General features: G+C 37.2%; 1 protein-coding gene across 1 annotated transcript in view; it reads right to left on the reverse strand.

The window, feature by feature from the left end:
• AK5 (adenylate kinase 5) overlaps positions 1-27,461 on the reverse strand; it is a 239,905-nt gene that overhangs the window by 180,454 nt on the left and 31,990 nt on the right. Inside the window, exon 6 of the mRNA XM_045547719.1 lies at positions 11,504-11,695. Within this exon, the coding sequence (XP_045403675.1) occupies positions 11,504-11,695 (192 nt within the window). The remainder of the gene's footprint in view (positions 1-11,503; positions 11,696-27,461) is intronic.

Raw genomic sequence — 27,461 nt, forward strand, 5'->3', positions numbered from 1 at the left:
CCACATTAGCTAGAAATCTCGAAATAATTGCCTAAAAAGAAATTGATGAATATATTCTCAAGTTTACCTTGTACTGTGCTAAATTTTATTTCCCCACTCCATCCCTGGCTGCTCAGCCCTTGATTCTATCTTTTCTGGCCACCTATTCCCATTTCCAATCTTGAACTTGGTAATGACCATGACTCTTCACTCAGAAATTTCAGATGCCTGATCACTTCTTTGAATGTACGGGGCAACCTCTGCCCTAGGGTGTTTTGAGTTCATCCAGTCCCACAGGAGTTACTGTGGAGAAGGCGGGAGCCATTTGCTCTGTCCTGTAGCCCTCTGCACATCCTCCCCTCTGTCATTGTTATGGTCAGATGCACTGAGGCCACCCTTCCTCTCCTCTCCTCCCCTTTCTGTGTGGGCTCCTTCGGAGCAGGGACATGTCTGCATGTCTGTGTCCCACCTGCCAGGTTGGGTTAAACTAGGTGGAAGCACCATTCTGGGGGCTGTGCCTGAGTAAGAGCTTTCCAGAGGCCAGCTAGGTGGGATGCAATGTGACAGAAGAGAGAAGCCTGTCACAGCAGAGAAGACGACAGCGAGTCTGAAGGGTGAAGCAGGGCAGATTGGGAATAAATAGCAATGTCAGAGTGAGATGTGGAATAGGTGAGGATTTACCTAGAAAGGACAGCAAACTTCTGTCTTTGCCTGAAATCAGATAACCTAAGTAGAAACAGCTGGCGCACACAAGGCATTACCTAATTTTAATACCTACCTTACAGGATTAAGTGATTAAAAGAGGTAAAAATTTATAAAGCCACTGTCAGAGCACTTGATAATAAATGTTAGTTCTTCTTCACTTCTCTTACAATTAAATTCCTTATTTTGTAAGATTAATTTTGTAAATTAAAATGGAGATTAGACCTGAGGAATCTCTGAGCAGACAAAGCCAGTCAGGCCTTATAAGTGACCTTAACTTTGCTTGATTTGCAAACATGAACAAAACAACTTGTGCTATTTCTTGTTCAATGACTGTATTAAAGAAAAAGGAAACTTAAGGCTAAGCAATCAGAAGCCACCAACTAACTTACATAACTAGGGACTTTCCAGCAGGATAGACCACATAAGGCAATTGTATAACTGTAACCAGTCAAATATTTCCTTCACTTTACCTCCTTGTTTGCCCTGTAAAAGCCTTCCCCTTGCATTCCCTTCTTGGAGCCCCCGAACCACTTCCAGCTTGGAGTTGACTAATTCATGCATCACTGCTCAAATAAACTTTAAAAATGTTATTGGGCCTCAGTTTACCTTTTAGCAGGTATTATTGCTTCTCAGTCGGCAACATCTTGCAGGTTATATCAATCGGAAATTATAAATATATTTTCTGACTATTCTAAGACAGGGTGTTAGCTTTTTGCTTGGACGCAAGTTCTGGCTCAATTCTTTGTTATTAACTGAGTGGACCCTGTGAGATAGAACCTATTTCAAATCTCACCTCCTTTATGAACTGGCTCCAGGATTTACAACACATTCCTGAACCTCTCTGAGCCTCTTTTTTTTTTTTATTACCTCTTTTTTTCCCCATTAACCTTAAAGGACTGTTGTGAGAATTAGATACAAAGTGAATAAAGAGTCTGGCATATTAAAGATGCTTACTGAAAAGTAGCTATTATTATTAAGCATATTTTCTATTTTTGCCATTTTTGATAGAGTTACTTGCAAATGTATTTTACTGTATCTTCTTAAACAGAAAAAAAGTGGATTTTTAAAAAACCCTTGTAATGGTTAGTATAGGTTGACTCACTCAACATTTATTCTAGTTCCTTTCTCTTTTATCTTCCTCTATATCAGAGGCTAGGAAGCTATTAACAAATACTCCATTTTGCAGCCTCTCTTGAAAGCAGGGAAAACACAACCCAGTTGCGACCAGTAAGACCTAAGTGCCAATCAATAAGGGAGGGAGAGGGCGTTTATGGAAAAGCTTCGCTTTCCTAATGACGGGCAACAGCTGTGGCTTCCCAGCCCTATGCTCTCACACCTTTGTCCTGTGTGCACTGTGGATTTGATGACCAGAGCAGCAGCAGCCATTTTGTCACAATGAGAAAACATTAAAGATGGTGAAACAGAAAGACAGAAGGAGCCTGGGTTCTTGACGACACCATTTAGCCACATACCACCCCTGGGTCATCCCTCTCTGCACTTAATTTCATACAAGTCAAGTAAACCTATTTGGTTAAGCCACAGCTATTCAGTTATTCTTTTATTTGTAATGAAACACATCCTAACAGCTATAAACCTTTTATTTTTTGGTGCAAACTGATCACTTTGCAGTGCTTTAATGGAATTATATCCTCATGGCTATAAGATGTGTAGGGCTGTCTGCCATGAAAATAAATGTTTCCAGATATATCTATAATGATTGACTTAATTCATTAATTTATTCACTCAATGAACTATTTTGAAATAATCATTTGTGGGAAAAATTGGTGATTCCACTGACTCTACTGTCCCTTTCCTTTACAGTGCTTCAGCTTGTCAGAGTCCTTGTTACGTCACTTTTCTTTCCCTAACCCCCTTCCTTTCAACCCTGCCATAAACACTGTCCAAATGGGAAACCAATATGGTCAAATAGCCGAAATTTATGTTACACCTCGTATGCAGGTGGGTTGTGAGTGCTATTTTTCCTCACAGCACTTTTTTAGTTACCCTCCCCCAACCCCCACCCCCATTTGTCATTGGTTCCAGATGGTGGTAGATCCTGCCCTCCAGAGAAGCAAAACCTTGTGCCACACAGCCATCACCCCAGTCCAGGCCCTCATCAAATCCCTTCCAGATGCTTCCACCATTCACTGTTTACACACAGCTACCAGCAAAATATTTCTAGTCATGTCAGTCCCTTGCTCAGAGCTTCAAAGCTGGCCCTTGCCCACAGAATAGCCCTTCCTCCTTAGCCATGCACTTCAGTGCCTTCCTCAGTTTGACCCCAGCACATCTGTCCCCTCTTGCTTCTAAGTCTCACTACTCCCGTGGACCCCCATATCCTGTGTCTACCTATAATGCCCTTCTTTCCTGTTTCTGGGTTCCAACTCTTCCCCATCTCTCAAAGGCCAGTGTTCCCAGTAGAGCCTTCCCTACTCCTTCCAGGAGGATGTCACTCCCCTGCCATTGATTCTTCCTGGCCTATTATACTTCCGTGTGGTGGCACTTACCCCTTCCTGTGCTGCGTTCAAGTTATTTATGTTTCTATCCTCTGTGTGCCTGCACCGCAAACTCAGAAGGCAGGCTCTGGCTCCACAGCATCTCTGTGTTCCCTACCGTACCTGACGTGGCACCCTGTGTATGGGAGAGTGCTACTATGTGGCATGTCAACAGACAGCTATGGAACGAAAGCAGGATCTCTGCTGTCGATGAAAAGGCCACCATGAATACACAGGCTTTCAATAAAATTGCTTGGATGAATGACTACAAAAAGACTATTACAAGGGGGAAAATGAACTATAAGACTTAAAGTAGACAAGGACAGGGTCTTGTCTGCCCTAGATCTGAAGCCATGGATGTACATTTGATTGGTGGACCTGGGCATGGCAAGGAGAAGAAGATGGTAGTGAGACAAAAATATTAATAGGGCTGGGTGCGGTGGCTCACACCTGTATTCCTAGCACTCTGGGAGGCCGAGGAGGGTGGATCGTTTGAGCTCAGGAGTTCGAGACCAGCCTGAGCAACAATGAGACCCCGTCTCTACTAAAAATAGAAAGAAATTATATGGACAGCTAAAAATATAGAAAAAATTAGCCAGGCATGGTGGCACATGCCTGTGGTCCCAGCTACTCAGGAGGCTGAGGCAGAAGGATCACTTGAGCCCAGGAGTTTGAGGTTGCTGTGAGCTAGGCTGACGCCACGGCACTCACTCTAGCCCGGGCAATGGAGTGAGACTCTGTCTCAAAAAAAAAAAAAAAAAATTAATACAAGGTGCAGTTGGTCATTGGTGCTTGTAATGTGTACTTGGATTAGCCAATTTTATAAATTACCTTAATTATTTTGCATCAATTACCTAGTAAAAATTCCTTTTTTTTAAAAAAAAACTCTCAAGGTAATGTACCAATAAAATTAATTTTCTCATTTATCCTTTTCCAAAAAACAAAAATGAAGAGATTATACAGCTGAACAGAGATGCTTATCAAATGACAAACACCTAGAGAAAGCTGTTAACGGGGCTTAGTTCTTCAAGATCCAGGGAGCATAAATGTCCTGTTTTGATGAAGGGACAAAACAGTTATCACAAGTATAGCCTTTGAGGTCAGGAGCCTGAGTTTGGCTAAGACTCCAATGGTCTTGTGGGATCCTGGGCAGGCTACATTTTCATGTGCTTTACTTTTCTCATTTACAAAATAGAGATTTGGTGAACAATAATGAGCTACCATATGTGAAGCATTCTGAGTAGTACCAGGCACATATTCAGCACTCAGGAATTATCAGCTATTGTTTTTCAAGGTACCATCTGTGCATAATATTTTCTTGTATTTTCCTCACTGGCAAGTCTTAAGTGTCCATTCTTTTTCTTTTCTTTTGTTTTCTTTTTTTTTGGGTGGGTCACTTAATTAACTACAGTGCTACTCTTTAAAGATATTAATCAATTCCAATTATAATAGTTTGGCCTTAAACATGAAAAAAATTTAGTCTAAGAACATTACTAAAAATAGTATTTTCTTACTCATGTTCCTAGTAAGTCTCAGTATAACATTTTAAAGGAAATTAAGACTTAATTTTAGAAGTCTGGAAAGCTCATTGGCACTATTATCAAAATTGTTGTTCTGATCACAGAGTGTCTCTTGGAAAATCAACCAGCTGAAAGAGACAAAGAGAAAGAGAGAGATTGAGAGAGAGAATGAGTGTGTGTTTTCCTGTCAGGAGCTGTAGGGTTGAAACAAGGGTTTATAGGAAGTTGTATGACATGACATTCAGCTACCAACTATTTTCTAATCTGTTTTCTTTTACTTTAGAAAAATTACAAAGACAAGCTGTTGTGAAAGCCAGTCCCATAGATATGGCACAGATCTTAACTATTCTTAGATAGATCTGTCAATGACAATTCTTGGAATTGTAACTTTCTTGATGTGAATCTCCCAAATATGTTCACTTGAATATTATTTTGATTTTGCTCACATGATTTATTCTGTAGTTATCATTAGTGAGTGCCCTGCTTTGCACTTAAGATGATTAAAAAGTTGTTCATGGGGCTTTTTGGTCTCTATTTTACAGGTGTCGGCAATAATAAAAGAAGTGTGCTCATTTTTTAAGTTCCTCCTTATTTTTTCTGTTAACACCTGCATGAGACATCACAATAAGAATATTGCATTTGTTGGTGTGTGAGCTCTTATTGTCAGGTGCTGACAATAGCACTGCCATATAATCAGCATCAATTTCCAACTTCGAAAGGAGACGCATTCGCTGAGTCATCTGGTTTTCTCTCTGCCCACAGAGTGTGAATACGACTAGCACCAAGGGAGCTTCGGGTGTGGAAAAGTTGTGAGTCAGGGTGTTTGCCTGTTACAGAGACAGAATGCCAGCGTTAGCTATAAATATGGTATCTGCTTTTCTTCCTGTTGTTTTGATGCTGTTCAGGAACCAGCATAATTTGCCTCCCAGGACCGTGGATGTTGCTTTGCTCTATGTGGGTTGCCACTTTGTGAGCAAATGGCTTTATCTCCCAGTGCTTTATTTTCCTTTCTATACAAAAGGTCAGAAAATGAAATTGGAATCAAAGTATTTTAGTTTTTAGAGCCTGTAATAATGACTTTATAAAAGTAATCAGATTTGCTTTTCAATTTAGTTCTGGATATTTTAAAACCAATATTGCAAAGACCTATGTAAACAGGTAAAATAAATGGTAACACTGAGTAATTCACAGGGATGGTACCCTCCACTCAGGTCAGCATCAGCACTTTTCCAAGGGAGGCACCTTCTTGCCAGCTCCAGACACAGGATTTGATAAATGCTGGTTGCTCAGAGAATGTGATTCCATTTAAGCTGCTCTTTATTCAAGTCAAAAATGGATACAGTATTTCTCATGTTACTTCTGGGCTCTCCACATTGAGGTTCTATGAGTATTAGGTTTCATGCCAGAAGGTATTGTCTACTTAGTTTAAAAACACTCTGGTAACTAAAACACTCTTTGGAGGGCCATATATCCAGGTGCATGTATACATCATTGTCACCCAAGTAAGTATCTTCCAGAATACCTGTTCTGCCTTTCTTATTTGTTAACCTTTGAAACTCCTCCTTGACTATTTTCTTAGTTACTAAATCCACCAAATAGAAATTAGTAGGAGCTTTTGGTTACATGACAATGGGTATTCAAACAGGATACAATATGTTATGGTACTTAAAGGAAATACAGCTTCACTATGTTACACATGACAAACTCAACAACCTCTTACCTATTATGAAGCAGTAAGAGAATTTTATTCCTGCTAATTTTAAGAGAATGGGTTTGTTTGAGAAAACTGTTATCAAGTATTATCTTTGCCTTTCTTATGGGTTGCTCAATCTGCTGAGAGTTTATGCCGTTTAGATTCTTTTCTCCTTAAGCTTTTTTTTTTCCTTTCCATTTTCAGCACCCTGTGCAGCGATGCTGGGGGAGACGGTGATAATTAACCAATGGCTGTACACTGAGAGCTCAGGGATAAGTGGACTCGTATTCTAAATGTTAGTGTTGATTCCCATGAAACGTAAAGTTAGTCAACAAATAATTATTCAGTAGTCTGTCTAAATTAACTTGTATAATACTATTCCTATTTACTTCTCCTTAGTGTACGAGTGTCTGATGGGATGGGAATTACAGTTAGTTCACTCTTAAACAACAGGGGTTTGAACTGCACAGCTCCACTTACACAGAGACTTTTCTTCCTTCTTCTGCCACCCCTGAGACAGCAAGATTAACCCTTCCTCCTCCTCAGCCTGCTCAAAGTGAAGATGATGAGGATGAAGACCTTTATGGTATCCACTTCTACTTAATGAACAGTAAATATATTTCCTCTTCCTTACGATTTTCTTAATAACATTTTCTTTTCTCTAGCTTACTTTATAGTAAGAATACGGAATATAATACATATAAATATACAAAATATGTGCTAATTGACTGTTTATGTTATCCGCAAGGCTTTGGTCAACAGCCGGCTATTAGTAGTTAAGTTTTTGGTGAGTCAAAAATTATACATGGATTTTTGACTGTGTGGGGGTCGGTACCCCAACCTCAGTGTTGTTTAAGGTTAACTGTACATGGTTTCAGTGGTGAATTTGAAACATACAATGGGATTCCAAAATCTGAAGGAAGTGATATGGAGCAAATTAAGCAATTATAGTGCAAATGGGGTTATCTGAGGCTCAGGGGCAAAGTCTGATAAATAAACAATAGTGTGGTTTTAAAAGGGTATGTTTTTTTTTATCAGGCTAAGATAAAGTTGGCTTTTTTAATTTTATAAGGTGAAGGCATTAAAAAAAAGAACTATCTACTCCTGCCATTTGCTTGAGAGATACTGTCCCCAGCACTGACGGTAGTTTGTGATGAAGTAGTCCCAGTTTTAGGGCAAAATGAGAAAAATAAGGCAAATGTTGGGAGTTTTTGTAAAAGCCAAACACTGGTTTAGAGAATTTTTTTGGAGCTATATTATTCTTAATTTTTTTGGTGTGTTAAAAATATCTCTCAAGCAAATGGCAGGAGTAGATAGTTCTTTTTTTTAATGCCTTCACTTTATAAAACTAAAAAAGCCAACTTTATCTTAGCCTGATTTAAAAAATATTTTTTTCTGGTCTATTAAGTATAGAAATTAGGGAACCACTGGTATATGTGGCCTTGCTATATGCCAGTGTGGCCCTACCCACATTCTTTGCCCACTTCCGTAGGAGAATTGGCACTGGGGAACAAGAAACAATCCTAATTTTAACATTTCTCAGCCCATGCCTTTCCTGGCTGAAGAGATCCAGTTGGGAAACCTGGCCTCTTCCTATGACTACAGCTTGTTTCTTGCTTCAAATTATACTTCTCTTGCTTCCTTTCACAAAAAGTCCAAAAGAAAACTGATCATTTGCTTACTTTATAGTCTAAATATGTATAGACATGTATAATAAAAGAATAAAAATGAAAAAGTCCATGTAATGGCAGCCATGTCAGTAAGATACAGTATTCAGCAAACAGCATATTTTCCCTGGCTCTTTTGATTAGGTTTTCTTTTTAGTCAAACTGGTTTTGTTCTTTACTCAAATCTTCCAACAGATACACAGTCAATGATGAAGTAAAAAAGAGTGGATTGACGTCTATTACAATTCAACTACATTATTCACACACAGCTATTATGTAGCTTGATTACTTGGACAATGTATTAATAGAAGTTAAAGAAAACACTGCGTCAATTTTATAACTGATTAACAGACACTTTTAAAGAAAAAGATGAATTTGGAACAAAGTTTTTAGAACCTAAATGATTCATTTTGGATTTCTTCAATAACTTATCTATTGGAGAAAATGCAACAGAGTTCCCGCAAAGAGCACAGAATTGTTGTTAGTGGTAAGATGAGCATTAGAGGGGGAAGGAAGAGAGAGGAAGAAATACAAAAATTATGAAATAATATTAATCCTGTAAATTACCCTTACAATGTTCCAGGCACTGTCCTAAGTTCTTGACATCCATTTAATCCTCACAATCACACTGAGGTAAGACTGAGGATTATACCCATTATACCCTTACCTGTAGCCTGGCATGCGAGTCACAGAGCAGATAAGTTACCTGTAGGAGGTCCCACAGGTGGCAGGTGGTAGAGCTGGAACGTGAACCAGGCCATGAGGTGGCTTGGTAATACCATGGTCTCGGTATTACCATCGCCTACCATGTTACACACATGCTTTCATTTCACCTGTACATTATGAGGTAGGTAATGTCATCTCCACTTTACAGATAAGGAGACCAAGTCCTAGGGGTGAGCTCCTTGTAGGGCATCATGAGATTACTAAATGTCAGTGGAGCTGAGATTCCAAGTAAGAGGATTCAGACACCAAAGCCCTAGAGAAAAGGAGCATAAGGATGAAGTTTCTCAACTGGACTGAAGAGGGACATGGTCTCTGCGATCCTTAAGAAACTTGCACAGAGATAAACAATTAATCCTACTCAAGGGCAGGGAGAGTCTGTTCTATTCACTCCAGGGTATCCCAACCCTAAAACAGCACATGACATGTGAGGGCACCCTGCATGTTTTCACACTTACTAACTCGTCACAATCATCACATGTAGTAACTGAGCAGGCATCACCTAATAACTTAATAACTCATTGTTTAATATCTCTTTCAGCACACAGCCTGTCAGCTCTGTTCATTTACTGAGAGCTTACTACATACCCGGCAAGTACTGTTCTAGGTGCCTGCAATAATCTGTCAGTGATAAAATAAAGATCCTTACCCTTTGCTTTTTCAGCTTTGCACCCCTAGCACCTAGCAGAGTATCTTGGTGTTCAATAAATACTCATTACTTGAGTAAATAAATCAATTAGGAAGGCAAGCAGAAGAAAAAGAAAGAAAATCTACAGAGAAAAGGAAGCATTTGTGTTTGATCTATTAACCCCTAGACTTTTATTAAAATTTTAACATGCTTGTGACTAATAAGGGTGATCATTATAATCATTTAACTCATCTTTAAAAGTAGAAGTGCTACCAAATATATTTTATTTCCAAAAGTATACTATGATCTAAGTTCTGAAAGAAGACATGTTTCAGGATGTGCATTGTTTCTTTGGCAGACTATTTTTCAAAGTTTATTCTCCAGAGCTCAGCCTGTATTTGTGTTCACTGCTTTCCAAAAGGTGACTTTACAAGGCAAGTTTTCTCCCAGTAATTAGAGGCATTCATCTTAAAGCTCATTTGGTTTTAGCAGTGAGGTTACAGGCTGTCATCCACATTGTTATTGACTCCCTCAATTAGAGGCAATGGCATTTCACCTTCATGCAAAATATTAGTAAATTAACAATCCCCACTCTGCATTCATTTGAGAAATCTGCTCTGCTTGTGATGACGAACGTGACAAGCAGGGAGTAATCAGAGTCCTCCGGTAATACCTTTAAGCCTTGCAAACATCAATTAAAACTCTGGCCCTGCAGCTTGCAGTTGGGGTTTGGTTTATAGGGTAAATTTCTTTTTTCTTGACACAATGCAAAAGTCAGCTTGGTAACTGGTGAGAAAAACAAACAACCCCCCCCAGAAATAGCCACAAAACATACACCACAATTTTCCTGTATTTTTCTTATTACTCAGTGTCTGTTTTAGACCAAAAAAATGAACTCTGGCGTTGTGAACAATTTTCAGATCAGATTTACAACTCTCTGACATGGTAACTTTGACTTAAAGAGCAAAATATTTCTTTATAGTGCTAAAAAGACCACAAAGAGATTATTCTTCAAATGTCATGACTGTTTCTTTCAGGCCTAAGGGCATCTTAGTCTAATGTAGGGAGTTTTAACTCAGGAATTATTAGGTCACAGGAACTCTGGATGGGTTTAAATTGATTTACCTACAATTTGTGAAAAACACCTTATGTGCCTTTTATTGGGATGGGCATGCATCGCTGTCATCAGATTCTCTCCAGAGGCTTATAACCCTACCAGGCGAGAATCTGGTGCAGTGGGAAGGGCCCACGGGCTGAGAGGAGGGGTCTGCCAAGGTCTGCCACCATCTAGCCGCCAAGGAGCTGCTGTGATTTTAGTGCCCCTCTTGCATAAAGTGCTTTCTTCAGATGGCCTGTTATCCTCTTTGTCTCCTCTATGGTTTAATACTGAATCTGACGTTGTAGGGATCATCAATTTAGCTGAACCCTCCAACGTCCTAGATTCTAAAACCTCTATCAACTGATGATTCAGTGCCCCCCTCATTGGCATGCTGAATACCATTTACCACAAAACAAACTAAACATTTAAGAAAACATTAATATTTGCATAGTATCAAATGGAGCAGAAAGTTAAACACCTCCCATTTTGATATGTTATCACCCTTAGGAAACTTTTTTGTAAAGTCAGAATCTTATTTCTTTGTGTAGCACATTATGATAAACAAAGCCCAAGTTACAATTTAAATCTTCTATAACACCACACCAACTGTGTGTTTATATAAACCTGTCAATTTTAGTTTTTTAAAGACGGAAGAGGTGAGAAACTGGGCAAATATTGCTTAAAATTACCTGAATGTTAATATTTAAAAACACTTTTTTTACTTGGGTGCTACAGAATTCTGACCAAGGTTAAAATTTATCATCTTTTGTAAAAATCAATTAAACTAAAATGATTTTTTTTTCATTATAGCTTAATAGATTAAAAGCAAATCAGGTCAAAATGACAGATTTTTTTTTTTTCCCATTGGTTCACATCCCCTTCCTCCTCCCAAATCACTTTTTAAGGAAAGAGAATTTCTAAGTGAGAACCTGGGCCAATGAGAAATCTGAAAGATGGTTCTTGTACTAAACATATAAAAGCAGAGCTAACTTACTGTCATGATCAGCCCCTTTTCCTGGAAGTATTTAACCAACGGAGCAGCATTCTGCTTGAAGTTCATTAGTCTCCTTTGGGTGGCTTTCAGATTGTCGTCTGGCCTCCCCTGCTGTTCCGCGCGCTTCAGCAATCTTTCTTTGAGCCTTTGATTAGCGCAAGCCAGGAACACCACCAAGTCAGGAGTACAGATCTGCGGAGGGCATCAACAAGCAGAGAGACATTCAACACACCAACCAACGCAAGTGTGGGCAGTGGCATTCATCTCCTTTGTTCTGTGGAGGCTGCCATATATTTGGCCCTCCACATTTCTGCCAGAATATTTCCAGGGCTGCCACTCTATACAAGGCCAAGAGTAGCTATTCCTGTCGTAGTCCAAGTAAATGGCATTCCCCAACCCACCTGGTGTTCCCCAACCCACCTGTATGCAGTAGCCCCACATATTTCAGGAAATATTTTTTGTCTATGCTTAAAAAAGTTTCCAGGTTGAATTAAGAACAATCTAGGCCAAACTTTGCCAAAAGTATTATGTGACCTGATTTTAGAGGGGAGATGACTATTGAGCCACAGATGTTTTCTACAATAAACAAGTACTACTGCTATGATTATTTACTGCCATTTAAAAACTATCTACTGTATGCCAGGCTCAATGCTAAGTTATTTCCTTATGATATTGCTAAACTTTACAATAATCTGCAAGGAAATATTAGCTCCATTTTATAGATGAGCAAACTGAGGCTCTGAGAAATTAAGTACTTGTCTGAGGTCACATGGTCAATAACGTAAAAGTTGACATTTGAACCCAGGTCTGCCTGATCTAAGGCCTCTGTCCCTCCCACTATCACAGTGCACCAAATGCCCAAAGGCCTTCATGAATTTCTGAAAATGCCAAGGAATGGCATGAAAAGAACCTAGGAAATAAAAAGTTTTTATTTAACTAAATTAGAACTGGTATTGCATTTAAAACATAACATGACCACGTGAAGTGAATGCAGTTTATTGATGAGTATGGGACAAGGCAAAAAGGTAGTTTTGCTTAGCAGTTTGAAGAAACGATCTCCAAAATTTTTTATTGCATCTTCACATTAGTAAATTTTTTGATACACCCCAATAAACATAGACCTAATTTATAAATTATGCATATGTTGCTATACTAGTATAGAATGCATTGCAAAAATAAAATTGTAAAAGGATGAGATATAGTAATCATAATTTTAACGTTTTCTTCCCAAACTACAGTGATTGCTTTGTGTACTCTGGAGACCACTAGTTAGAAAATGGACTTTGGAGGCTGGGAGACATAGATTCCGGTGTTTGCCCCAGGACTTACCAGCTGAGTGCTGGGCATATGACTTAACCTTGCTAAACCTCTGAGTCTTTATCGGTCAATGGAGATATACAAACCTGCCTCTCTGAGTTACTATGAAGATTAAATAATTAATTAATAATTAAATACACAGCATGAACTGGTTCCATGGTGGGTGCTCAACATATTTTAGACATATTTATTATCTCTTGGTTTTCATGATTCTGTGTGGTCCTGGTTCTTCTTTAACTTATTGAATTTTTTCCTTTGCTCACATTTTTTCCCTCCTCAAACCCCCAACACGAGGTATTTCCCAAGGCTTAGAGCATATTTTTTTCCCCTCCTTAGGTTCTCATTCTCTCGGTGCCCTTCCACTGTTCTAGTTTCAATGATTCCCTTTTGCTGATGGATTCCCGGTCTACATTGTCAGCATTGACTTTCAACAGCGCTTCAGTCCTATATTTTCAAATGTTTATGTGACAGCTCTATTTATAAGTCTTCATGTTGGCTGTGACTCAGTAGGTCAAGAATTAATCTCAGCACCTTTCTACCTAAATGAAGTTCCCATCTTATTTATTTGCTTGGTTATTTTTATGGTAGCAACAGTCCTTTCCTAAGTGTCTCAGGTAGAAGCCTTAGTATCAAGTCTAACCCTAACTCATTAAAACTGCATTCTATCCAGGCTGTCACTGTTGCCTATTGATTTTGTCTTTGAAACACCAGTCAGACTTCCCTTCGCCCAATTCTCACTGTCACTGTGTTAGCACAGGCATGACTAAGGGCATGCATTTTACAACCAGATCGCCCTGAATTTGAATCTAAAATCTGCCATCTTTGGGCAAATTGTTCAATCCCTTTGAGCTGCAGTCTTCCCAACTGTAAAATAAGGGTGAAACCCCTAACTAAGTAATTTAGTATTTCCCAATTTTTAAAAAAAACATGCAAATTGCTTTTGAGGAATCTTAAAAATTTAGAAAATCACTTGTAATTTTAAGTGATTGATGATAAACATATTAAAGTTAAAACTTTTATTTTATCAAATATTACATTATAAAATTTATGATCAATATAATCTTCAGTAATATTCAGCTTCACTGAACATAATAAAGGATAAATTTTAAAATTTACTTTAAATAAGTTATATAACAAAGAAGACAATTTTTGACAAATAAAATGACATATTGTGCTTGGCTTGGTGATAATGTTTATTAAAATACAGGAAAAAACTGAACTACTAGCTCAGTATTGAATGTAGATAAAAACTTCTTGCATTTTGAAATTCTCACATTTTCCACTTACAGTAAATGTTTTACTTTAATACATTTTTTGTTTGTTGCAGATTGTAATGTAAGTGCTTCTCTCTCTATGACACATGAGGTCATGGATAGCCTTATATCCACATGTGATTACCATAGTGATTACAATCATCACTATACTTTGTCTTTTACTACAGGTATTGGCTTTTGAAATACTAAAGACATCTGAAAATTTATGTGACTTTTTTTATACTTTGAATAAAGTTGCATTTCGCTTTTTAAATTAATAGATTTTTTTCAAGCAGTTTTAGATTTACAGAAAAATTGCGTAGAATATATAAGCTTTTTGATCACTAAATGCAACTTTAGGTCTGATAAAGATGACCTTGAAGTGAATCTGAAAAGATACTGAATTTTATAACTGTGTTGTAATTTGCTATATTCCCTTGGTACAAATTAAATAACATGACTTGAAATAAAAAGATAAATGTAAACTAGCTGAGACCACCATGGCAGCAAGGGATAATCAGCTCACTGCCCAACTGCATCATCAGCACACTCTTCAGATTCCTAGTAACTCCACATAAATCCACTCACTTGGCCTTAGTTCTCCAACAGTGTCCCACTCTAAAGGGAAAAATAATAAATTGTTTGTCTTTTTCTAAACTTTAAAATGGAAGCATACATCATTCTATTTCAAAAGAGGTGAAAACTCTAAAAAGTTTTCATGAAATCCACTTGTGAAATGTCGCGAAGTATCACCAAACAAAAAGGCTGTCATAAGATCCTTGGCACACCTTTTCTTAGCTCATATTCTCAAAAAATATGTGCTGATTGAATGAATAAATAAGTGAATGAGAATAAGAACTGAGGTATCACTTTTGTCTACATGGCAGTAAACCTACAAATTGCTGATATTGTTTCTCCTACGGAAGCAACTAAATCAATCTTTTTTTTTGTCATTATATAGACAATTCAATCTCCCTATATCCATTTTTCAAGCCCTTACTTGAATCATTGTTCTGTTCAAAAGAACCTATGACTGTCTTTGTATAAGCAAAGATGTGTTTACTGTTTCAGACTGCAAAGTGAGCTCATTTTAATGCTCCCTATTCTTAACTGTCAGTACTTTTGACTGCCCTGTTCTTTATGAAGAAGTGTTAGAGGCCCTAGACTCCATAATTCATATCAGCTACATTGTCAGAAACCAGAAAGCAAAGTACTAAAGAAAAAAGAAAATCCCAGTTGAAATAAAAACTAGAATCACAGAAACTAAGAGATGGAAAAAATTTGGAGGTTATCTAACCCAAATTAATGCCAAACCTGTAATCATCTCCACAGTCTCTTGACAAATGATTTTAAAGCTTGAACACTTAAACTTGAATATTCTGCCTGAGCATTGTGTAGTTGTACTTACTACTTAGGAGGCAGTCCCTTTCATTACTTGATGACTTTAATAACTGAGAAGTTCTTACTATTAATAATACCAGGATAAAATTTGCTTCCCTATGTACGGGGAAAACGTAAAATAATTTTTTTTAACCAATTAAACATTTATTGAAAATATATCATTATCAGAGAGGCTACACCATATCATTATAAAAGGGAAAAAGATAACTGTACTTCACTATCATTTAGCATGGAGATAATTTCTGGGCAGAGCTTTCAACAGACCATGGGGCTAGAGGACAAAAGCTGGAATATGGGGCCCACCAAAGAGAAGGATCTCAGAGGGCACCACCCCAACCATCACCCCAGGCTTTTGGTTGGAGCCCGTAAAGGAGGATAAAAACCTCAGTCCCCTTGTCCCTGCCACCAACTCCTTATACAAATGGAAGGTCAAGCCTGGAGCTGAGTCATGCAACACCCCTTTCCAAGTGAACAGCTGTTACTAACATTACGCATTAGCCAGATCCCTACAGAACGCTAAAAAGCTTCAGGCATCTATGAAGGACTGCCCCCACAGATCATTCACAAGGAAATTCTTTGCTGGCCTCCCATAAACAAGGACATGCATATTGTAATTTTAGGTCTGCAGGCTAAGTCCAGCTCCTAAAACTAAAGTCTGTCTGATTTGGTCGATGTTGATTACAAATTTATCTTCCCAGGTGCAGAACAGAGACAAGACCAGCCATTCCTCCACCTACCCAGAGAGGTCTGCATAATTTATTTTTCCTTTAGTCCCCTTTTCTCTGCAAACATTCACTTTATCTTATGTAAAGTGTAGATTTCTTGGGCACTAACTGAAGTCTCACAAGAATGTATTAATAACTATTTGTCTTACTGCCTATTTTGGGTCGTCAAGCCCTAAAGGGCTATATCATCAGAATATGTGTGAATCAGCCCTCACAGGTTGAATCTCATTTAGAATTAGGCTGCAGGCATGGTGGCTCATGACTGTAATCCCAGAACTTTGGGAGGCCGAGGTGGGAGGATCACTTGAGCCCAGGAGTTTGAGACCAGTTTCAGCAACATAGAGAGACCTCATCTTTACCAAAAAATGAATAAAAAGAAATGCTAGAATTGTTTCAAACCCTCATTACATTAAGGCAATTGAATGTGTTTAACGGACACAGATGAAAATAGAACTAATGAACTAAAGGATAGGTCAGAAGAAAATATCCAGAATGCAGCAAAGGGAAGAAAAGGGGAGAGAAAATACATATAAGACATAGATAGAAGGCTCTATAAAAAATGAGCAAGAAATCTTTGAAATTATAATAACTAAGAGTTTTCCAAACTGACAAAAGATATCAAGTACTAGAAGCAAGAAGCAATATAAAACCAACAGCAATAAACACAAAACTCAGATCCAAGCATATCATAGTAAAATTCCTGAAAATCTAGATGGACAAAAAATCATCTCTAAAGCATCCAGAGAAAAAGAAATGAGAGATTAACTTCAGGGGAACAATAATCAGCCTAACAGCTGAATTTTCAAAAGAAACAATGGAAATCAGAAAACAATGAAATGATTTTTTTAAAGTGTTGATATACAATAACTGCTAACCTAGATTTCTATATCCAGCAAAAGTATCTTTCAAAAACTAAGACTAAATACTGAAATTTTCAAACAAACAACTGAGAGAATTTGTCATCAGAAGTTCTACTTTAATGGAAATATTAAAGAGTATTCTTTAGGTAGAAAAAAATTGATCCAAGATAGAAAGTTGGCCCAGAAGAATGAATGAAGGGCAATGAAAACGATAAATATGTGGGTAAACCTAAATAAATACTAAGCATATAAAAGTATATTAAAAGTATTTTGTGGTATTAAAAATAGAAAAAGCACGTAAGTCATGAGGCAGATAAATGAAGTTCAACTGTTCTAAGGTCTTTGACTTGTTCAGGAAGTGGTAAAACTACTAATTTCTATGAGACATTAGTAAGTTAATGATGCATGCCATAATCTCTAGAACAGGAGTGGGTAAACTTTTTCTGTAAAGGGTCAGATGGCAAATATTTTAGGTTTTGCAGATCATATGCTCTTGTAGCATGAGAAGTAGCCCTAGACAATACAAAGACTAATGGACATGACTGTGTCCCAATAAAATTTTTATTTACAAAGACAGGCAGCCAGTAGGACTTGGAAAATAGCCATAGTTTGCTGACCCCTGCTCTAGAATAAGCACTAAAAAATTATAAAATAAAATATAATCAACAATCTAGCAGAAGAGAAAAATTAAAAATTACTTAATTCAAGAGAAAGCAAGAAAGGAGAGAAGAAACATAAAACAGGGGACAAATAGAAAGTAAACTGTAAATAATAGATTTAAACCCAAATACATAAGTAAGTGCATTAAATTTGAACAGAAAAAATATTTCAATTCAGAAAATAAAGATGGTGCTATGGTTTAGATATTTGACCCCTCCAAATCTCATGTCAAAATTTGATCTCCAATGTTAGAGGTGGGGCCTAACAGGAGGTGTTTGGGTCATGGGGGTGGATCTCTCCTGAACAGCTTGGCACTGTCTTTGCAGTAATGAGTGAGTTCTCACTGAGTTTCCATGAGCTGATTGTTACAAAGAGCCTGGCGTCTCCCTCCCCTCTCTCGTGCCTCCTCTCTAGCCATGTGATCTCTGCACACTCCAGCTCCCCTTCACCTTCTGCCATGAGTAGAAGCGGCCCGAGACCCTCATCAAATACAGATATGATGCCATGTTTCTCGTACAGCCTGCAGAACCACAAGCCAAATAAACTTTTCTTTATAATTTGCTCAGCATCAGGTATTCCTTTATAGCAATATAAATGGCCTAGGACGGATGGACTGGATAAAAAAAAACAAAAACAAAAACAAAATCCAACTATTTGCTGTTCATAAGAGAGTGCCTTAGCTGGAGCTCTCCTGTGTATGTGTGTCTTAGGGCAGAAAGCCAAACATGCACCATGAGTTGCTGCACATTACACTGGCACAAGCTGGTTGCAGCAGAAATGGCCAAGTAAAAAACGGACTCCAGGGTATGAGATGGAGCAACAGAGGTGTTTGATATGGCAGAGCACCAAATACAAAAATGCAGAAAAGCTAAAAGCACAAGGATGATAACAGCATACCAGGCAACATAGTGAGACCCCACCCCTACAAAAAATAAAAAAATTTATAGGACTAAAGAGGAGGGCCACTTTCATATAGCAATTCTTAAAATACCTGATGTCAATTAATATTTTTTCTCTAAGTCTTCTTTTCTCCAGGACAAAAATCATTTCCCCTCCCATTATTGCTACAATTTCATTAAATTACATGAATTAAAAGAAATCTGTTCTACTCACTGAGGCAAACTCTGATATCAACGTGAAGAAGTGTCTGTATAGCATGTTACTGAAAGGGTGGTCCTTGCACTAGGTACCCTTGTGCAAACATCCTCCCGAAGCTTGTTGGAAATGCAAATTCATGAGCTCCATTCTGTTCTACTGAATCAGAACCTCTGGAGATGGGACCCAGGAAAGTGTGTTTTAACCTCTGCTTTATATTACAAGAAACTCCTGATATGGAAATGAGTGGTCAAGGCAGGAGCTTAGTGAAGTTGTAGGGTCTTTAAAAGTAAAATAATATTAACAACAATAAAAATCCAAAGCGGATCAATATGATTAAACACAAAAATGAAAGAAACCTGTTTTGTTTCACTTAGGGAGATAACTAGTATGTGAAACCTTATTTTGATAGTGTAGGCATTTCCTGTTGAAAAGCTATTTTATCTGCTATGGCCTGAATGTGTCTCCCAAAAGCTCATGTGTTGGAAACTTGGTTGCCATTGTGGCAGTGTTAAGAGGTAAGGTCTTTGGGAGGTGATATGGTTGGGATATTTGGTCCCTTCAAATCTCATGTTGAAATTTGATCTCTAGTGTTGAAGGTGGGGCTGAGTGGGAGGTGTTGGGTCATGGGGGGCAGATCCCTCATGAATGGCTTGGTGTTCTTGCATGATAATGAGTGAGTTCTGGCCTTGCTAGTTCACACAAGAGCTGATGGTTTACAGGAGCCTGGAACTACCTCTTCCCTCTCTCTGCTCCTTCTCTTGCCATGTGATATGCCTGCTCCCCCCCCTTTGCCTTCCACCTTGATTGAAAGAGCCCTGAAGCCCTCACCAGAAGCAGATGCTGGTGCCATGCCTCTCATACAGCCTACAGAACTGTGAGCCAAACAAACTTTTCTTTATGAATTACCCAGTCTCAGGTATTCCTTTATAGCAACACAAAATGGACTAACACAGGAGGTGACTGGGTTAAAGCCATTACAGCAGGAGTTTGGCCTTCTTTTCCTCTGTCTTGTGCTCTTCCACCCTTCTGCCTTCTACCCTTCCGCCATGGGATGGCCCTTGCCGAATGCCAGCACCATGCTCTTGTACTTCTCAACCTCCAGAACTATGAGCCAAATAAACTTCTTTTCTCTATAAATTAACCAGTCTGTGGTATTCTGTTATAGCAGCATAAAATGGACTAAGACAATATCCATTTCCATAATCCTGTGGTAATCTCTTACAGCCCAAAATGCATAGTTTTGTTTTACTATTTTAGTGAAGTAGTAGTTACCCTATTACTCTGTCCTTTAACAAGCCTAATTAATCATATCTGATGAAAAGAGTATATCATTAATGGTTTCAAAAATACTAGCATTCAAGTTAGTTTATTAAACACACATTTCTGTAGTTTGAATTTTCTGGTAGAAATCTTCATTTCAATAAAAGCAGTTGGGGTACATAAGGCTGCCAAGATGTAGGAATTTAATGAAGAGGAAAAATTAAGGTTTTAGTTAATATTATAGATTATACCATATTGACAATAAGGAAATGAATGTAAACTTACAATGCTATTTTCCTCAAGATGTCTTCTCCCTACCACTAATTTGATTATTTAGCCATCTATTTCATCCATTTATGTATTCATTCTTCTAATATTTACTAAAATCTTATTTTGAGCTAGATGGTAAAGTTCTAGAAAGGTAGACTGAGACTAGATGGGCTAGCATTGTCTTCCACGCTATGCAGCTGTTTTTTTTTCTTACACACATGGGAGTAATATATTTTTTTCTGTGCTTTAGAGTGAGTGCCAATGGTAGTGTCAGCAGCAAACTGTATAGGGAGAGATGGCAAGCAGACAATCTGGAAGAGCTAATGAGCCTGAACTTTCTGCAATGATGTGCCAAGTAGAGGTCAAATAAAATGTAATGGACAACATGATTCTTAATATTGTCTTTATAGATGTACTTGATTTTAATGATCACTGAAGAAATGGAGGAATCATTAGTGCCAGCATTAGGCAGACAGCACTGAAATGAACAAAAGCACTTTCTGAGATTGGAGGGAAGGGAGAAATGAAGGCAAATGGGTAGAGTTCAAAAGTATATCAGCTGATTCTACACCTGTGGGATGAGCCATACCTGCCTGGTTCATAGTGGTCAGTTTATGGACCACTAGTGCATTACTAGTGCAGGTAGCGCACGGTTGAGTAGATTGCAGAAAACAGTATCTATTAAAAAGTGGTCACATGATTAGATGATAATGTTGGGCAATGTTGCCAGATCCAGCCAAGAAAAATCACCACAGGGATTTTCCTCAGCATATTGTTAATGTCACCATTTAGTCAACTTCTAAACCAGCCCTCTCCATCTGCCTCTTTACATTTAACATTTAAATTCATAATATTGACAATAGGAATAATTTTCTATGAGATTCTGTTATTGGTATGCAAATACAAACCTGACTTGTATTGTCTACTATGTTCATAAATTCATGGAGGCAAAGAAGATTGGGAGGGATCCTTAAAGGTCATGTGGCCCAAATCTCTATTTGATCTATTGCATATCAATTAATTTTCAAACAAATTATTGGAGCAAATATAAGATGTATTTTTAATTTCATCAAATAAGATGAAATGTATTCCTTTAAAAAAGAAGTTACATTTTTATTTTTCCCTGACCTATCTATTTTAGACAACTGGATTTTTATGCTTTGAGACATATTGCATCCATTCAAAAGTATTATTAGAAAAGTGGTTTAGAAATTCATAAAGCAAGAGGCACATTTCAAATCTTTCAGAAGCATTTCTTGGAGAAAAATAAAATATAAGAGTATATTAAATATAAACTGATATTGTGGGAATACAAAATAGATGAGAAATTATGTGATAGCTCCATTACTATTCCATGTACAAACTTACTGAATGGAAAATAGACTAAAAACTTACTACAAAATGTCATTATTAAAGACTTCCATTTGGAATTTAGATGGAAGTACTTTTTTTTCTTTAATTTTGGTGTCATTCCAAAGAAAAATGGATATATTTTTCTTAGGGATAAGTTATCTTGATTTATGTGGCTAAGAGAAGCTAACACTTCAAAAGAAGATGCATGCTTAATATAGTTCTATTTCACACTTATCCACATTTATTGCTTAGCACTCACTCAAACACAAAGACTGTCTCTGAAGAAATTCATAAAAGACTATTAAGTTATTAATGGCTGGAGGAGGAGTGATGGTATTGCACTCTATTCATTAGACATTAGTATATATTGCTCTTTGGCTTATTTCAAAATAACTCTTTCATATTGCTAATGAAAAAAATACTTTAAACTCATATTCTGACAATACTTGAGGGATTCAGTGTGATCTAAACAAATTCCAGCCAGAGTCTGAGAACATATCTTTAGGACAACTTGTTCTCAAGATTTTCTTGTGCATTCTAAGTATGAGGATCACTAAGGACGATTCATTCATTTTTCTACTCATTCAATCACAAGCATTTATTAACTGTTTAATATGTGCCTTCAACTGGTTAAACTAGGTCACTATTTATTCACTCATTGGAGTTACATCCAAGTCTGTGTCCTCACAGGCAAAATGGGTCTATAAGAAACCCTGTCGATAGAATCAAATTGTCCTTCCCTCATTCACTCATTGATTCACTTACTCAATGAGATTTTATTTGAGTACTACCAAAAGTTCACCAAAAGTATAACAGTTACAATTCATATTTAAAAGGTAGCTCATAATCTGGCATCCAGCTCTAACTTGCTCTGATATAATATGAAAGGTGATAAATCCAAGATTCATTTTAAAAGTTCATGGCCTGGCAACCATCATCACATCCAGAATAGCAAGCGAAGCTGAGAGACTACCCGATGAAGTGATCAGAAGAATATGTGAAATCAAGACTCTTTTGGACAATCAGGAATAATCTCTGCTCAACAATTCCCCCATCCCACCCCAATGCTCCTTTAAATACAATCCATCTCCAGGAAGAGGATGGAAGTTTTGTTTTTTTTTTCCTATAATGATCTAATAAGTGTCTTAGCAGATTTGTGGTTCTAACCATCTGCGATGGGAAGTTAAAGTGTTTAACTCTCCAGTCTATATATAGGGGGGATATGGCCCCATCCAGGAGGGTTCATACCTGGGATGGGCAGAGAATCATCATTGCTTATGATCACAGAAATCTGGACACAGCTTTGGCATCCTTCAGCAGAGCAGATCAAGGAGCCACTACCATTTGAATGAATAAAATCTTTTTGTCACCACTGCTTTATATACATAAGTGAGGTAGCTCCATAAGGCATTCATGAAATTAGTTTTAGTTTTATTCTATAGCCATAATGAGTAACTCACATTATTATGTTCCATACTCAACTAATTGAATTTTTAATGCTAAGCAGTGGTGGACAAAAGAGGCATTTTTATTAAAATCAAAGAAGTTATTTCCTAACATTGTTGATGCTCATTTTTATTAATAATATTCTACTCAGCGTTTTTGGCAGGCTAATCTTTACCTTGCTTTCTTATTAGCGAATGGGTAATTTTCCAAGGCTCTACAAGGCAACAGCTATTATAATAACAGGTCTTTTCAAATTGTGCCGGTGCCATTGAGTTGAAGCCAAACTTTCGAGTCTCTGTTGGCACAGCAGCAGCTGCTTTCACCTTAGTCTTTCTGCTAGAGCAGGGAGCCAGAGCACTGAAATATGATTGTTCTAACAGGATATTTTTAGATTATTAATGTACTGCTTTATTGTTCCCCTGTTTTTGGAAATGTATGAGTGATTTGAAGAGAAACTAATTTGAGCTGAAAACTCATTCCAAATACTTCTTTCCTCTATTTGTCTCTGTGTATATGTCCGTGTCTGTGTATTATATCTATACATAGATGCATACATATACATACACATACATAAACACACCTTGCCTAATGGATAATAATAATATTTGGTGGTTCAAGTAAAATATATTTGAGTGAATTTCCAAAAGGCTTATTATTAAATTTTAATATTAACAGAAAGCAAAGAACCACTGATATGGAAAAGCCCACCAGAGATTATTTTTTAGGAGAAGGAAAGAGAAGTTTATTACTTTGCTGGCAAAGGAGGAAAATGGTATACTTTCTTGTCTAAAAATCCAAATTCTTGAACATAAGCACAAATACAGAGCTTTTAAAGAGAGGGCCCTCAATTCTAGGTTATTCTAGTTTAACAATTCTAATCTTCCCATCTCCCACCAGAGATTGTAAACAATTATCCATTCTATTTATTCACTTGCTCACTCATTTACTTATTCATTGAGTAAATATTGAGTGTTTAATTTGTACAAAAATAATATTAAAGAATTTCTAAAAATTTCCAGGTAAGAAGAATCAATTGTTAGCTCTAAGAGTTTTCTCCAATGTTTAACAATTAGTACTTTTAAGGAGATTTCAAATTAACTTATTTTAAATAAAAATAAACTATGGATGCTTGGGAAACAGATATGAGGAGATATTATAAAGAAAAACAAAGATTTTGAAACTGAGCAGACCTTGTAAGATTGAATGCACTCTCTCTTTCAAAAGAGGCCATTTTAGAAATTAAAAATTCACTTTAATATGTTGTCTCCTGTTGAAAGCATTTTGGCTCTAACTCCAGAGAGGTTCTTTTGAATGGTAAACCCCAGTCCTTTCAGACTATTTTTATTGCTCAGGGAGATGGTATAGATGGGTGGAGAGAACACGGAAGAAAGGAGTTAGAGGTACTTAGTGGCTACCAATCTTTTTAAATTCAAAGGTTCTTTCAAAAAGGTTTCACAAAATCCCAACAATCTCCATATGGTAAAGCTGTACTTTGGTGTCAGTTGATTGAGAAAATGCTTGTTTGCCTAGTTTTGTTTTCTCTGCAATGACTCAGCAATCAGCACAGACAGGGACTACCAGTTACAGATGCAGGATAAAGTAGCCTCTAAGATTTGTGCTTGAGTTACTCTCCTATGAATCAATGTGCTCATGGAGAGCATTTGCTAAAGCATGAATGGGAAGAATTTCTTTAGGCCATGACTCACAGACAAAAATAAATAAACCAAGGATTACACTCAGATTAAATTCAATAATCAAGGACCACTCACCACATTAGAAAATTAGTCACTACTCACTTTTCTAATGCAGACATACCCTCCATCCCATCCACATATTTAGGCAAGTACCCACGACTATGTATTTGAACAATGCTAGTTTAAAAATAGATGTTAGTCTTCTAAGTCAATATTTTAAAAAAGAATCATCATGGAAAGTTAAACAACAATCTAGAGGTTGCTCCTCCTGTTTTTATAATACATAGAAATTTGCTGCTAATATATAGAAATACAATTGATTTTGTACATTGACCTTTTATTGCATTAACTTGCTAAATTTAATTAATAGTTTTGGTAGTCATTTTGTAGATTATTAGGATTTTCTTTGTAAGTAATCATGTAATCCATAAATGCAGACAATATTACTTCTTTGTTTCCTATATTTATGCCTTGTATTTATTTCTCTTGTCTTAGAACATTATTTAGAACTTCCAGTACAACGTTAAATAGAAGAGGTAAGAGTAGACATCTCTGCAATTCCCAATTGTCAGGACCAAAGCACTCAATATTTCACCATTTAAGTATGATGTTAGCTACAGGTTTTTGTACATGCCCCTTATCAGATCAAAAGCATTTCCTTCTATTCCCAATTTGCTGAGTTTTTCCATGATACAATGCTGAATGCTGTCAAATGATTTTCTTGCCATTGTGGTCAAAGAACATACTCTACAAGATTTTAAGCTTTTAAAATTTATCGAGGAGCAGAGTTGCACAGCAGAAGTGTGCTGGGCCTATAAAATTTATTGAGACTTGTTTTATGGCCTAGAAAATGGTTATTTCAGTGAATGTACCATAGGGACTTGAAAACACTGTGTATAATTCATTTGTGTTCTAGATATTGTTCTTCAGATTATCTATATGCTTACTTATATTTTTTCCTAGATGTTATATTACATGCTGAGAAACAATTAAATTTTCCAATTATGCATGTGCATTTGCTTATTTCTTCCTTTATTTCTGTTAATTTTTGACTCTTATTTTGAAACTTTTTTATGAAGTACATACACATTTATAGTTTGTATGTCTTTCTGAGGAATTGACCCTTTTATCATTATGAATGTTCCTATGTCTCCAGTCAAACTCTGTCTGAAGTCTACTTTAATATCAATAAAGTCACTCTAGCTTTTTTAAGTTTAGTGTTTGCACAGTATAACTTTTTTTGTCCTTTACTTTCAACCTCTGTCTTAAATTTTTAAAGTGTCTCTTGTAAAAATGAAGTACACTCATTTCTACCCAAATAATGAAAATCCTATCTGAATCTTTCTATAAAGGTAGAAATCCTTCTGTAGTATAAACAATTACCTTGTTTATTCATTTTAGACATGCAGCATCTCTGACATTATTTTTCTCATAACATGGGGCACACTTGTACACATATTCATTCTTCACAGTATGCAATGTGCCTATAGTCAGTGAAACTAAATTGGTAAGATCTGAGAATAGTATCTTGGACTTCCAAAATATATGACAGCCAGTTTAATTTGAATTTATATTTTTGGTAATTACTTAGGATACTTAAATTATAACTGTATCTGCATTTTCTCAAGGAACTGGCCTTTTCTATTAAAGAAATTAAGGGAATTGTGACTGGAAATTAAGGAGATACAGTAGTTTATGTTTGAGTGAATCACTGTGCAGAAAACGTTAACACTGGGAGAGTCTTTTGTCACTCATCCTTATCAAGTATTTGGGGGACATGTTAACCAATGCATGCTGGCATAAAAGGATGAAGATACAGTTCTTGAACAACTATTATATGCAGTACATTGCAGAGTTGTGAGAAAGACAAAAAGTAGATGAAAAAGAATCTGCTCTTAATGATTGTGTAGTTGTACTGTCAATTTTCCCTTTGCCCCTCTAGCTCCACTCTATACCATTCTCTCCACAAATCTGTGTGCTTGGTGACTCTTCTGTAATGTCTCAGTGGGGTCTCTTGACCTCTGGGTTCCAGCAGGCTTTGTTCAATGGTAAACACCAGCAGGAGACCAGTGGGAGGGAGTTGAGGAAAGCCTGGGTGTTTATCCCTCGGATATGCCTTCTCTGGGATCATGATAGACCGGCTACCTCTCTAGTGAAGGTCAAGGTTTCTGCAAGGAATCCCACTTCATACATCTGTCTTTTTCTGGGTCCAAGTTACTGCTCCCCCTTCTTGAACCTGTAGGCCAAGGGATGGAAACAGATCTCACTTCCACCAGCCCTGTGCTACTGCACTATCTTTTGTAGTTTCTTCATGTCCTATGCACTTTTTTTCAAAGGTGTCCTATGCACACCTTTTTGTTGTTTCCTCATGTTCTATGCACATGTTTATTAAACACTCTTCTGTTTAGCCTGTTTGAGTGTGCCATCACTTTCCTGCTGGAACCTGACTGACAGCAGGCTGATGAACTAATAATTAGCAATATGGTAAGGACCATATCAATGTTACAGATTGTAACATAATTTGCTGAACAAGTGGAGGTTAGAGAGAAATCTCCAAGATTTAAAGTCCTAAAGGAAAGTGTCCAAGAGAAGGTGAGACTGGACAAGCAGTAAAAAATGAC

The sequence above is a fragment of the Lemur catta genome, chromosome 3, assembly GCF_020740605.2.
Source record: "Lemur catta isolate mLemCat1 chromosome 3, mLemCat1.pri, whole genome shotgun sequence".
In the NCBI taxonomy this organism is placed as follows: domain Eukaryota; kingdom Metazoa; phylum Chordata; class Mammalia; order Primates; family Lemuridae; genus Lemur; species Lemur catta.